General features: G+C 40.1%; 1 protein-coding gene across 1 annotated transcript in view; it reads left to right on the top strand.

Annotated features, from left to right (window-relative positions):
• The first annotated feature begins 1647 nt into the window (after positions 1-1647).
• The window catches only part of PDK3 (pyruvate dehydrogenase kinase 3), a 53411-nt gene continuing 40617 nt past the window's right edge, over positions 1648-14441 (top strand). The window contains exon 1 of the mRNA XM_034074307.1: positions 1648-1935. Coding sequence (XP_033930198.1) covers positions 1830-1935 — 106 coding nt within the window. The 5' untranslated portion in view covers positions 1648-1829. The remainder of the gene's footprint in view (positions 1936-14441) is intronic.

Below are 14441 nucleotides of genomic sequence, written 5' to 3' on the forward strand. Positions count from 1 at the left end.
CACCAGTTCCTCTGGTGTCAAGAAGCTAGCACGAGCCCATTTGATGGGAAGAGCACACCTCTGTTTTCAAGAGGCTTCACGCATGTCTTCATTATAGTTTTAGTCCATAGTAGCACACAAAAAAATCAATTCCAATTTCCACCTGGGCTAGTTAATACAGGTTTAAAAAAATCCCAATAAAGCGATGCTGTGACCCTGTTTATATTGCAAAAAATATTTTGTTTATAAAGTCAACTCAGTAGTTAACTGCTGTCCTGATGTTTTTGAGGCCAAAGTGAAATCACATTTTAATTAATTAAAAATGAGAAAGACATATAAAATCAAGTAGCTTAGATTATGACAATGTATCATGCTTTGAAGTTGCTATTTTCATCTCAGTTTAGGGAAACACTGGTCTCTTTAACAAACAAAATATATTATTTTCTGCAAGAAAACTCTGCAACTCAATTCAGTTATGTTATAGAGAAATCAAAATAAACCCCATAGCAGAAGTTTTAGAACCCTTCTCCTCATCTGCCAAAAAAGCTTTAGAATGACAGGAGCCGTTTCATTTTGTCAGCCTTGATTACACGACATGCCTCTTCAAGGCAGTCATTGTCTATGACCTGCAATTGAAGTGATTTTAAAACATTTTCCAGCTATTTCATGTTATTCTGTACATTAGGTCAGAATTTCACAATCTCTAATTCTGCAAGGACAATCACGAAGGATGGAGGAAGGTTTTCAGTAACTCAAGAGTATCTGCTTCTTCTGTGAGTCAGCTATAAATTAGAGAAATACTATCTTGTATGTGTTGAAGTTTACACTGAATTACTCACAGAACAAATAAAAGAATTTGTGGTCAGTTGTCATCAGATGCATTTGTCATAAACGTACCTAAGCCATATTATAGCAAAATAGGAAAAGATAGATGGTGATTTCATTCAGTGGTACATTTTAGCTCTCAAATACCCAGCTTCGCTTTTGATTTTATCAATCAAAACTAATTTTTATTGTATTTAGGTACTTTCTCAGATAAAACCGGACTTTTCAGGAAATTTTAAGTAATATCAGGACGTAAGTATTGACAGACACTGGACACGGACTGAGGGATGGGAGTACAGCATTGTATGAGAGTAAGGCCAAAGCCAACCGTGCATACAGTATTTCATGCGCTAGCTGATACAGTATGTATTAACTGATCAATTCCAAGTGCAAGCCCAATGCCTGCAACTGGACAAACATCATAGGGTGGACATGGGCTGTGCTGAGAAGATGTTGAGAGCACCCCACCATGTTCTGGTTAACTACTGCAGTTTTGCCAGTGCTGGGGTAATGGTTGGACTTGACGCACTTAAAGCTCTTTCCAACCTGGTTGGTTCAACGTTTCTACGTGAAACACAAACGCCACAGCTCCCGTGCAACCCAGCGCTCGTCCACACCCTCTCGCCCCCGCCCTTCCCCTTGCGGCGCTGCGCCTGCGCACTAGGGTGCCCCGGCCGTTGGGAAGGGGCGGTGGACGGGCAGCGCGCGACAGCTGCCCTCCCTCCCGCTCTTCTCAGCTCCCCCCGCGGGCGTGCGCGTGCGCTGAGGAGTGCGTGCGTGCTGAGGAGTGCGTGCGTGCGTGCGTGCGGGAGCGCGAGCAGGCGACGGTGGGGGGGGTGTTTTCCTCCGCTCGCCCCTCCCACCGGGCCGGGCTGCAGAGCACGACGGGCGCCGCCGGGCTGGCCCCTGCCCTAGCATGAGGAGGGGCGGCTGTGCTGCCGCCACAGCGCCGTAGTGCTGCTGCTGGGCAGGGAGAGGAGAGGCGAGGAGCGGCGGCGGAGGAGCCGGGCGGGCCGTGCCTCGCCATGCGGCTGTACGGGGCGCTGCTGAAGAGCCCCATCCCCAAGCAGATCGAGTACTACTCCCGCTTCTCCCCCTCGCCTCTCTCCATCAAGCAGTTCCTCGACTTCGGTGAGTGGCAGGGCCGGCAGCAGCTGAGGGAGCGGGGTGTGAGGGTCGCCTGGCCCTCCCCCTCTCTCGCCGTGCAAGGGTGGCGAAGGCCCGGCTGGGCCAGTGGCGGAGGCCGGCGGGTAGGCCTTGTCTCCTCGCCCCGCACCTGGGCGGCGGGGTCCGCTCCTGCGGTGGCCACTGGGCGCGCGCAGTCACGGCCGGGGGCGGCCTGGCCGCGGGAGGTCCCGGCGGCTGGGATGGTAGCCAGCCGTACCTGGTCTTCTGCACCCCGTGGTAAATACCGTTGCTGCGCTGTCTCGGTCTCCTGAAGTGAGGCGAGGCGCCGGGAGGCTTGCCTCTCCTTCCCTGGGTTATTCCAAGGCAGAGCTTACCGTGGGCAAGACGGTCGCAATAAGGGTTTGTGACCTGGACTTCGGTGGAGTTTAGCGGCTGAAGGAGAGAGTAAGCTACAGATCCTGAATAATAAAATTTGAATCCATTATGCAGAGATTGGTTTACCTAAATCTCGGGAGTGAACTCTGACAGTGCTTGTGTAGGAGACCCGTTCAAGGAAAGTTCATGTGCTTTAGGAAGTGTTGCTGATAAATAAACAGCATTTGTCATGTCAGAAGCACTGGACTGAAACCAGGAATGACTTGTTTTGCTCTTAAAAAACTGACATTTTGATCTAAATAACAGTAAACCCATATCTGTGTCAGAGATTATTTGGCTCCTGCCCTGTGACACAAGAGTTGTTGAGATTTTACTAGCCTAGGAGTGTTACTTGTAGGGTAAATGTAAGAGCTGTGGGTACACCATGAAGTTGAGTAGAGTGTTCCTTCATTCTACTATTACACTAAAGATACAGGACGACAAAAATGAGCCAGCACTGTTAAACCAGAAGATAATTAAAAGTGGAAGCAATTGCACATTTATGGCAATGGTATTAGTGAAAGAATGCTGGAAGTGTAGAGAGCCAGCACTGGGCTTGCTACCATGTCTTGGTGAGACAGGGTTTTCTGCCATTTTAAAAACATGTCATACCTTGTCCTTGTTACATTAAAAGGAGAACCTGACTAAAACCCATGCTTTCCTTATCTGGTCTCCACTCACATGAGTGAGTTTGTTCTCTTTCTCACCCCCTCATTTGCTGCTGTACTTCCCATGCTCTGGCATTTGTACTCCTTATGCCATGTCTGTCTGTATCGGCAGAACAATAGCCTAATATTTAATTTAGTCTTGGCAGTAAACAAATAATTTCACCATTTTCTGTTTGAAAGTTTGATTCGTAAATTGTTGTTGGAAAGTATTAATGTTTGTGTAGGCTTTTGATTGTGACTAGAAGAGTGTAAAGATTTCAGTCTTTGTTTTCATGACTTGGGTGTTCTGGCAAAACTTTGCTTTTTAGCAAGGCTTTCTACCATTCCAGGTTGCCTCTGCATTACTACTTGCTTCTGGACGACTCTTGTGTGGCAGCCTTTTAATAATGCTGTTTGCTTTAGCATTGTAGTAGCTGTTTTATTTTGTGGTTTGAAATGTTTTTCGTGATTCTCCAGCAAGAAATAGTCTTATTTTACGATTTTGAGCCTGGTTTATGTTAGTGGGAATGAACATAGTAAGAATGGTATGTTGCAGGCTGGCCAGTCTCCAGTCTGTTGTCACTGGATGTTCCTATGGGTATATGTAGGCTATGTATTTAAGTGTAGCCATGTCTTAAGACTGGTAGGAAACTACATAGTTGTTGACATTTAAAACCTCTGAACAAGAAAATGCCTATGATCTAAGATCACCAGGAGTTTCTAAGATTAGTAGTTTTATGTTGCATCAACTTCACTAAAACTATCAGCTTGATCTTAATGAACCTTACTGGCCTCTTGACATCTCCTTGGGAAAACTCAAGCAGGGAGATTACAGCAGTTTAATAAAATAGATTAAAACCAGTGTAGTTACTTAACTTGTGTGATCCTGGGCACTGACTGCTTTGGGTAATTTTAAGTTCTGTTGGAGACTTCAGAGGCCTCGAGGAGAAATTGGCAACAAACCTTAAGATGTTGATACGGAAGTTTTACCACCTGAGGCTTAGAAAGGCTGGACTTTATGCACAGTGTCAGGGTGCTAAATTACTTATACCTGAGTTACCTGAAAAAGAATTTGCTAGTTGCACAGGACACGAGTATTCAAGAGAGCAAATGCATCAAGCATAAGGAGCGCAGTAGTGAAGGTGCAGTTCAGTCGTGTTTACCTAGCCTGAATGATGGGAAGACAACTCTGTAGTCAGCTTATGGAGGCTACCTAATGTCTCGCTTCTAAATGATATTTTTGTTGAGCTACCTAAATGTAGTGCTTGTGTTACAAAAACAACTATAAATTTTCAACAAATTGAAAACAATATAAGGCCAAAGGAAATGTGAATAACTGTCTCATGGAAGTCTGATTTTATCTGATGTATGTTTCTTGTATTAAAAGAAGAATTTGCACTTACTGTAATTCAGTATTTGGGGAAAGATTATATTTTTTTCTTTCAAGTCTGACAATAATGTAACTACAATATAGTCTTTGTCTTTTTTGTATTTGTTGTTGTAGACTAAGCTGGCTTCTAAATTTTTGGCTCTTTGTAAAATCCTGGTGAGCAGAGGGAGAAAAACTGTTTCTTGTGGGCTGAAGAGTCTCTTCAAACATGATGGCAGGGTATATTGACACACAGTTTAAACTTTTTTTTAATCACTAAGTTTAGGTTGTATGGGATACAGTTGTGTGCATAGCGTGGCTGTAGAGTCTCTATTAATGAGAAATTAATGATGTTTGTTTTAAAACTTTCTTAGGTATCTTAATTCAGGTAATTAAATCACTGTAAAAGACAGCTTGGCTGTCTGAGCTAACTCCCTGGTACTAAAAACCTGTGAAACAAAACAGAAAGCAATGCCTAAATGAGTGATTCTTAGTTGGTTTTTATAGCTGAGATCTACTTGTGTCCACAGACCATGTTCTGCTATATGTGATTTACTTTGTTGAGCTTGCAGCTATCTTTGTAGCTGCCGTAACTATGTAAGAGGTTACTCGGTCATGGGTTTATGATGTCTGTTATGAAGTATGAGTGCTTGGATTATGTGCTGCTTTTTTCAGTGTGTTCATTTTCTCTTTGCACACTCTTCTTGAATACTGTTTGTGTCATTTCTTTCTTACAAAGTGCATTTCCCAAGATTCTTGTGCAATCTCATTCTTTTGCAAAAGAATAACCTTCTTCTGTGTGTTTTAACATAAACAAGTTTTGACTTTGTTTAATGCTAGCATGTTCAATCCATGTTTTTCCAGGCCTCCATAATTATCCTGGTCTGGAAAAAATGAAAACCAACCAACTATATTCATCTGTGTGTTTCCAAACTAGTCACTCTGGAAGTTACTTTGGTAGATTTTCAAGTGCAGGCATTCCTAAGTGACCCAGTCTGCTATAATTACTCAAATACCTTTTCTGAAACGCACTTGTAAGTAGAGATGTAGTTTAACATTCAGGTACATTAATCTTTTTGTACTTTTGCGGCTAGGCTGTTCGAGGGGAAAAAAATGCACATACTGGAGATATGTATTGATACAGAATGTCAATTTAGATTGTTTCAGGAGTGACAGGAAAATGCAAAGTACTCTGTAGTCTCTAATAGCAACTACATACATGGGTAATCAGTTGGTCATGTATGCCTGGGGAAAGTAAATAACCCATCAGACAGGTGTATTTGAGGAGAGTGGAGTTTCTATGTCGAGGAGTGTCCTAGCATTTAGAGAAAAAAAAAAAAAAAGAAAAAGAAACATAAGCTCATTCTGCCCGCACTACGGCCTGCTTTGATAAGGGCTAGATGTGAGCTAAAACCCTTACAGCCATGCTGATGCTGAACCCTGCCCGAGTTGGCAGGCTCTATGCAACTACTTGGTTTGGGTCCTGTTGATGTACTTCACTTGACAGTGAAGATATTAATGAATGTTTTGTGAAATGAATAGCTATATTAAAAAGGTTATATATAATTAAGTACAGATACAGATGCAGGTGAAATGTAAGTTGTGTAATCCTTTGATCATGCATGAAAAAGTCATTTGAAGTTGTGCTACTGCTGTATTGTGAATGTATGTCAGTATACTATTCTCATGTATTACCCTCATTGCTACTGCTCATCTGATGAAGTGCCTGAGATTCTTGTGGGTCTGAGGTTTGTTGGGTCTAAAACATGTACCATGTGCTTTTGGAGCTTGGTTAGTACTGAAGCTATCTTGGCCAATTGTAATTAACTATTTTCTAGCCTTTTCTGTTCTAATTCTCAAATATTTTGGATTAATTTTGTACCTGTGGGGTTAAACTTTGCTTTTCTTAGGTCTTTGCACATATAGATGAAACTTAACAAAATGACACTTACCCTTCCTTATTTGTCATATGTTAGTGTTCATGTGCCACATAGTGTGAGTTTGGACAAAGTATATACTTAAGATAGAAGATTGTGAATCATAGTGAATTTTTCTTGTGAAATATGGGTTAGGAGATCCTGATTTTGTAGGTTATAATCAAAATACCTGTGGTAACTGCTACAGTTATTGGCATTGAAAAATATCTCAAAGGTTGTAATTTAGTAATTTCACTGTACTGTGAACAGCTGAGCATGCAGTAGATAATCACAGTGAGTGCATGCAGTTTGGGAACTCCTGTGTCCCATGGCATAGCTGGAGGAAAACATGAGCAATCGATCCACCCCACTTATGTTTGAGTTATGTTATGAAATGGTTTAGTTTGTGGTACCTGTCTTGAGAACTTGTAGGCCTCTTCCAGAACCAATTCAAAGAATAAACCAAGCATTGGCATTGCTGTTGATTGCTGTCAGTTGTACCTGCAGTGTTAGATCAGGTTTCTGCAGGAGTGTTTAGGCTTCCATGTCTTGTTGGCATCAGGCTAGAACTGAAGATGGGCCATTGAAAAGGTTACAATCTGGACAGCAAGATGTGGGGGTAGGAAAGTAGAGATTGAAAGCAGTCTTATGTCTCCAAACATAATTGTTAATTTTCTGATGGAAGATTACTATTATAAGACTTTTTAAATGCAAAAAGATATTGGAAGTTATGTGTGTGTATTTCCTTTTTTTTAATTTTATTTTTGAAACGGAATGTGTATCTAAGGCACTTGCAGATTTTAGGGCTAAAAGATACTATTAAACAATTACCATTTATTCCCTGTAGCTGTGGGGTTTCTTTTAATTGATATTTTATTTATTGTACTGTGCATGGACCTTAAATGTTAGCTTGATTTAAATGCACCTTAAAAAAAAGTTTTAACGTGAATGTTAACCAATAGTGTGCTGAGCATTGAATCAGATCAGAAAGATGGATACTAAGCATTACTGTCTTTTATTTTCATCTGACTGGCTTCAGCTTCTAGCAGCAATTTTGTTAAAGTTGTCATTGGTAGGTTGGGATCCTTTAAAGTCTGGATTTTTTTTCGCTGTGGGGTATTTGTACATTGTGATGGAGTATTTTGTTTTGATTTTGTGAAGCTAAACATATTCCTTAGCTTAATAACATGAGTTACTTTTAAGCCTTACGAAAATACCATGGAATTATCTTTTTTGGCTTTTCCAGGATTTCCAGTGTTATTCTTAAAAAATGTCTGTTGGAGCTTTAAAATAGAATCCCAAAAGAGCTCTGCCTAATACTGGGATAGAAGCTTTTTATTACTCAGTTTTTACCTTGAAAGTCTAGCCTTCTGCCCCAGTGAAGGCTAGATGTGCAAGCAGGGTTGTCTGCCTGCTTTTGTTCTTGAATTATTTTGGGGTTATTGCTTTTCTGTATTCAGTCCTTCATTCTCTAGATTTGAGCATGGATAAAGTTTGCATTTCATAACATAAAAAAATGTTTCTTTGAATGGGCTGTAGCACAGCAAGTAGCTGGAAGCCCCTGTTTGATGTAAATTGTAACAGATTATAAATAACAGTTGTACCTCTGCCAGCCTGTCAGGCAGTGGTATTCCAATACTGTACATAATACTGAATTTTATAAAACCCTTAATATTGATTATTGTGGAGGTCTGAAAGAGTCATAACTTCAGCACTCACTGTTGAGCTGATAAGAGATATTTGTGTGTGTATAGTAGTGTATAATAGATGATGGTGTATGTCATGTACGGAATTATCTGTATCAGTCACAGTACTCCAAGTGGGGTTTCACAAGAGCAAAGTTGAGGAGCAGGATCATCTCTTTCAATCTGTTGGTCACTCTCCTTTTGATGCAGTCCAGGATACGATTGGCTTTCTGGGTTGTGAGCACATGCTGCTGGCTCGTGTTCAATTTCTTGTTGACTAACACCCCCAGGTCCTTCTCTGCAGGGCTGCTTTGAATCACTTTTCTGCCCAACTTGTAGCTGTGCCTGGGATTGACGTGACCCATATGCAAGACCTTGCACTTAGTTGAACTTCATGAGGTTTGTGTCAGCCCACCCCTCAAGGGTGTTAAGGCCCCTCTGGATGGCATTTCTTCCCTCCAGCATGTCAACCACATAACTTAGTGTCATTGGCACACCTTGATAAGGGCGCACTCGATCCCACTGTCCATGTCACCTACAAAGATGTTGAACAAGCTCGGTCCTAAGTGTTAGAAATTCTGCCTTAAGCAGGTGATTTAACTGGCCATTTTTTGCCTATAAGAGTAGGCTAGTAGCCTGCAAGTGAGCATCTTCCAACTGATTGTTTTGTTTCTCTAAGCAGCAGAAAATTTCATAGTCTGTGTTTTGTTTGTCTGTGGACTGACCATAGGTGCTGCTGCAGCCCTCTACTTTCAGGTGCTCAGAAAGGGAGATGATGTTACACTGTATATGTACATGTGTGCATGCTCATGCATTGTTTTCCTGAAGCTGTATATGGTGTTTAAGCAGACAGTTGAATGTTTGTTGGTGAAAGAGGACAAGAACACCAGATCTGCATAAAGCAGTAAACAATGCTTTGCTTTTTTGCTTCCACCTCCCCCCTCCCTTTTTATCAGGTGACAGAAGTGATAGAGGATACAGCTTAACAGAAATGGATTGGTGGCAAAACCACTTTCTGGAAAGACAAAAATACAGGTTTTGTAGTTCTTGAGGATCTGAGGGTGTTTTGGACACCTTTTTATTTCAGTAACTGGTAGAAATAGTTGCACTGACTTCTTTAGATTAGATTTTGACAAAAAAAGGAGGTGCTCGAAAATCTATAACTTAATTAAATTTTGGTGAAAATGAGCATGAATTGGCAGTATTATTTCCTCTCAGGAATGGAAGAAATAATAGCTAGTGATTTTAAAGTACTGTAACTTTCACAAACTAAGGAAATAGGTAGGTAGGGTTTCTCTTAAGACATAAAGAATATAAGATGACCTGTCAGTTTCTGATGCAGGCAAAAGAAAGTAGTAGACCAGTGTTAGGAATTACAGAAATACTGTTCATTAAAAAGGAATAATACGAAAACTGGAAACAAGGACATATGTCTCAGGGTGCAGTACAAATAACAGCTGAGGTGAAAAGTCATGGGATAGAAAAGCAGAGAAAAAGATGCTGAGATATAATTTATAGTAATTGGGGAGAATGCTGAAGTGTAGCATTTACTTGATTAAAGTAATTATGTAGTGGTAAAGGCTGCTGAATTGATCTTTATTTTGATGTTCAGAAAAAGATAACTTGTATCCAGAAACTGAAAGGGAATCATAGCTCTCCCTTGCCCCTGATTTTAGGTAAGCTGAAATATGTCTAGATCCTCTGGGCTTAGTGGGTTTCAGTAGAAATAAGTTAGTGATGTGCTTTGCAAGTAGCTGAACACTCTCATGCAAATGTGAGCAGCATGGTACAGCTCAGCTATTGCTTACAAGCTTCATGAAAATAACCTATGGTGATAGCTTCCGAGTTGTGGAAGTGAGAAAATACACTACCTGTGTGAAAAAGGAAGACAGAGCAAGTGGGGTTGACTGAAGTAGCAGAAAAATTACAGAACTAATAATGAAGTAATACATAGGTAAGCACCAGGAGATAATAAGGTAGTAAGGAAACAATAAGTTGTGTTGGGGCACTCTGATTTCTAAGTTAACTTGGTGCTTGCTAATGCAGTAGCAGTTGATGCTCTGCCTGGCTTTTTATGAAGTTTTGATACAGCCCATGTGAAATTCTTAATTAAAACAAACCATCAAACCCCCCCCAAACAAACAAAACAAAACAAAAAACCCCATAAAAACCTCAAAACAACAACAATAAAAAAACCCACCAAAAAATCCAAAACCACAACCCAAACCTAAAAAAAAAAAAAAAAAAAACAAAACACCACCCAAACAAAACACCACCCAACCAAACCATGAAAAACTATGGAATAACTTCAAGATGAGCACTCATGCAGGCGTTTGTTTTCCTTCTCCCACCCCACATTGGCCAGGGGAGAGAATAGGAAGGGCAAAAGGGAAAATGCGTGGGTCAAGATAAAGACAGTTTAATAATGAAGGAAAAAGGAAGAGAAACAAGCTATGCAAAGGAAGTAACTTGTCTCCTCCCACCCAGCCTGTCTCAGTGCAGTGTCTGTCTTCTGAGACAGAACCACGTTTTTTTAAATTGCTGGGCATGACATTATGTAATGTGGAACATCCCTTTATCCAGTTTAGGTCATCTGTCTCTGTTCTGTCCCCTTCCAGCCTCTAACCCACCCCCAAAACCTATTTGTGGGGGTAAGGGCTGAGTGCAGGAGAAAGAGAAGACATTTGTGCTATGCAAGTAGTGTCCAGCAATAGCCAAAACCAGGGGCATGTCATCAAAACTTACAGTTACAAATCCAAAGCACAGCACGCTCACAGCAGAACCTTATGTGTTGCTGTGGGGAAAGCTGACTTCATCCCAACCAGACTTGTTAGACACACTTTTGAAAAGCACTTCATATATACTGTGTTTTACTAGCAGTCTTTGATGTTCACAGTACTGCTCTGTGGAGAGTGAGTAGAATTGCTTCATTTCTCCAAGGCCCAACAAAATGTAATCTGTAGGAGAATTAGGCATAGATTTAGGAATTGTATTATCTAATTCCGTAGTTACTATATTAAAGCAGTTTTTCTTGATGCCAGTTCTCCTTAATATATTAGTGTTTTTAAAAACCATTTCCCCCCCCCCCCCCCCAGAATTGCTTAAATAATTTACAGGCTGCTACTTATCCTTCTTAAAATATGTTTATAATTTTGTGTGTGTTCCTGGAGTCAGTTAAATGTAATTTTCCTTCTTAGAGTAGTAGGTTGAAAGGACAGATTAGGGCACTGAACTGTGACTGAGATAAATAATTCTTCTCCTTTTTCTGATGCTTTGTGTTTTGTAAGAGACTATTACATCGAGTATTTTTCCTCTGATCTTTTCTAAGCAAATGTGTCATAGTGTCTTTGCCCTGTCTAAATAATTTTCTTTGCCTGGGAAGAGGCTACTATTACTCTATGTGTATATGTGTGTGGGTGTGTGTGTGAGTAAAACAAAATTGGCACATTAGTTTGGAGTCAATGTAAAATAAGTAATGAGGGATTTATAATACTTTCATTGACTTAATTCCTTCAAATGGTACACTTGTGTAAATTTCAGTCAATATTTTTCAGAATTACATTGAAGACTATGTAAAAGAAGAAAGAGGCAAAGTTAAAAATTACTTCTTGCTAAAAAATAATTTAGATCTTACTTTGTCTTTATGCTTAAAAATTTGTGTGGACTGCAAAATACATCTGAACCCTGGTAACTGGCAGTGGCATAGAGGAATCCTCTGATCTGCTTTTTGCAATGTGGTTTGTTAATCATCAAAAGCATTTTGTAACAGGATGTTTTAACAGTCTAACACCTTTCAGCTCACTGAGACTGAAGGGAAACAGAGCCATGTGGCATTGGCAGTATATGAGTGTTTGCTCATAAACATTAATTTTGTCTATTATGGAGATTTGGAATAACTTTGGCATGTTGACAGGAACTAAAGGATGTGTGTATAGTGTGCACATCTTTCCATTGCTCTTAGATTGTTACCTGCTTGGGTCTCAGGAGCATTAGCAGAAGGGGAACTGAGGTACTCTGAAGAGCCACCTTTTTTAGAGGCTCTTTGTGCTTGGTAAGGGAGGGAGGTTTTGGGTTGCACATATAGCTCTAGGATCCATGATCCAGGCCATGGTTTCTTCTAAGAACAATTTGGGTTTTTGCTTGTTCTGTACTGTGGGGAGTGCCTGTGATACAGCAAGACAAGGCTCAGCTGCTAAAATGATTCATCTGACTTTCAGCCTATTCTGAAACTGCCCCAGGGAAAAACAACCTTTGGCCGATGTGTCTGAAAAATAATACAGCCTGTGGGTAATTGCTTGAGCATCTCTGCATTAAACTTTATTGATCCCTCTGACTACTCTACTTGGCAAATACTATAAAATAAGTCAAAACTTTATTTCATTAGAACAAAGTGGTAAGCAGTACAAACATTATTTTTAGATCAGGGAAGCTTATTTTAAAAATGGATGCTTTGAGTTCTACATAATGTGTGGTACTGGTTTACAGCTTTTACACGTGATTGCCTGATAATCCATTCCTCTTGAGAAAGAAGCACATCTTCATTTGAGTCTTTTTAATATGACAGGAAAGTTGTGGCTTTAAGAGTCAAAATTAATGAGTGCATTTTGACTAAGACTTTCATAGATCTGCAGTGGATTGTGCATCTATTAATTCCTTCTGTTTAACCATTCCAGTTCAACAGTAAGTGAAGCTGCTTCCCAGCACAAGTCTGTTTAATTCGGAAGACAATTTACTTGAAACATGTTTACTGGAGTTCACAAGTTATATGTCATAACTTATGTTATTATTACATTAGTGTACAGCTAATGTCATAACAAGTGTAATGATTTTGTCCATGATAATGGCAACTATTTGACATTTTGCCCTTAACCTGCATTTACATAAGATGCAGACTGTCTTTTCTTCTGGCACTAGTGTTCATCTATAAAGCTATAGTAATTAATACACAGAAGATACAAGCTGACTCAGATTTTTGAAAATAACTGGAGATAGGGATAGTTTTTCTGTATGCAAATTCAAGAGTAGTTATACTTGCTTATTTTGAATTTCTTAAGTTGAAGTCTGGACCTTTGTGAATGTGATTTGGACTGGTTATTTAGAGGACAAAATAGAGGCTTCTCATTAGTGAATAGTATCCTAAAATTTTCCTTTGGAATAGAAAGAAAGTGCCGCAGTTGGCCTGGCTGACAGAGCTTGAATCTGTTAGCTAAATTGCATGAATCAGAAGTGGTTTATTAAGATCAGCTGTTTCTGTACTTCAGCTCTGGTAACTTACCTGTACACTGTGTTTCCAGCATGACTATTGGAAACTAGCTGGAAAATGAATTAGCATGTGAGCTTCCTAATTTGGATTGTGCTTGGCAATGCAATGGCACAGAGTAGAAGTCAGTGGCTGTACAGTGTTAACTAAATTCTCAATTATGAACATAAATAGTTTAGATTGAGAAGACTTGAGCACTTCTGTCAGTGTGCTTTTCCCTTAGGCTACAAAGGGCAACTAGTAATGGGAACTGGACTGAAGAGCTGAAGTTATGTGGGAAAGCTTACTTGCAGACTTTAATTCCTCTGGATTTAGCTGCTTTTCTAGCAGCAGTTATTGAACAAAACTTAATTGTTCAGACTTCATAAGTGGTATGTTTATTACAGTTCAGTAAGATGTAGAAACATTTTCCTGCCATTAATTCTTCAAGTTTCTTTTTCTTGAAACTTAAGAGTTTTTTTGAGTTTACTTAATGACATAAAAGTCAGTCTCTTACTAGGCCAATGATATGTGCCAAGTGAAAGGATGTCCTTAAAAAAGGGCACAGTATAAAAATTGCAGTTGTTGTTGGAAGTACCCTTAGAGAGCAGTGATGGAACTTGGGCTGAAGCTTAGGTCTATGATGTGTAAAAACCAGGTTAAGTGCCTCAGGTTAGTGTGGGCCATGATGTGTCCCTCTGCTGGCTACTTGTGTTGGAACAGCTGTGCAGACTGTCATTGTTATTATTCTGTAGCACGATGTGGTAGGTTGGAAAAGGGAAACCAGTTTCAGTGTGCAGCTTAGAGGAAGCTCTGTGGCAGAGAGGGTCACAGGAGTCAGCATCTGCAGTTACGTTGTGTGTGTTCCTTTTCCTTTCATTGGGTTTTACAAAGCCCTGTCTTTACCAGACAGACGAACCAGCCCTGTATGCTTTTTGTGGGATTGGTGGTTTTAGTGGTTGGTGAGATAAATACCTAGAGAGTATGCTGAAAATGTCTTTATTTCTGTTGGGAATAGGAATGATTTTTGAGTTGAGGTTAGCTTGGGTTTTTTTGGGTGTTGTTTTGTTTTTTATAGCCACATTTATTGGGGCTGTGCCATTTAATGTACAGCCTATACCCCTGAAATGGTGTATAGTCAGTGGAATTAATTGATCCTTGAGTTCTATTTACCTAGCTTTAGAAGCAAGTTATTAATTTTAGCCTTTGCTCAGTTTGTTCTGATACCTTCATCTTTTT

The sequence above is a fragment of the Melopsittacus undulatus genome, chromosome 2 (genome assembly GCF_012275295.1).
Source record: "Melopsittacus undulatus isolate bMelUnd1 chromosome 2, bMelUnd1.mat.Z, whole genome shotgun sequence".
Taxonomy (NCBI): domain Eukaryota; kingdom Metazoa; phylum Chordata; class Aves; order Psittaciformes; family Psittaculidae; genus Melopsittacus; species Melopsittacus undulatus.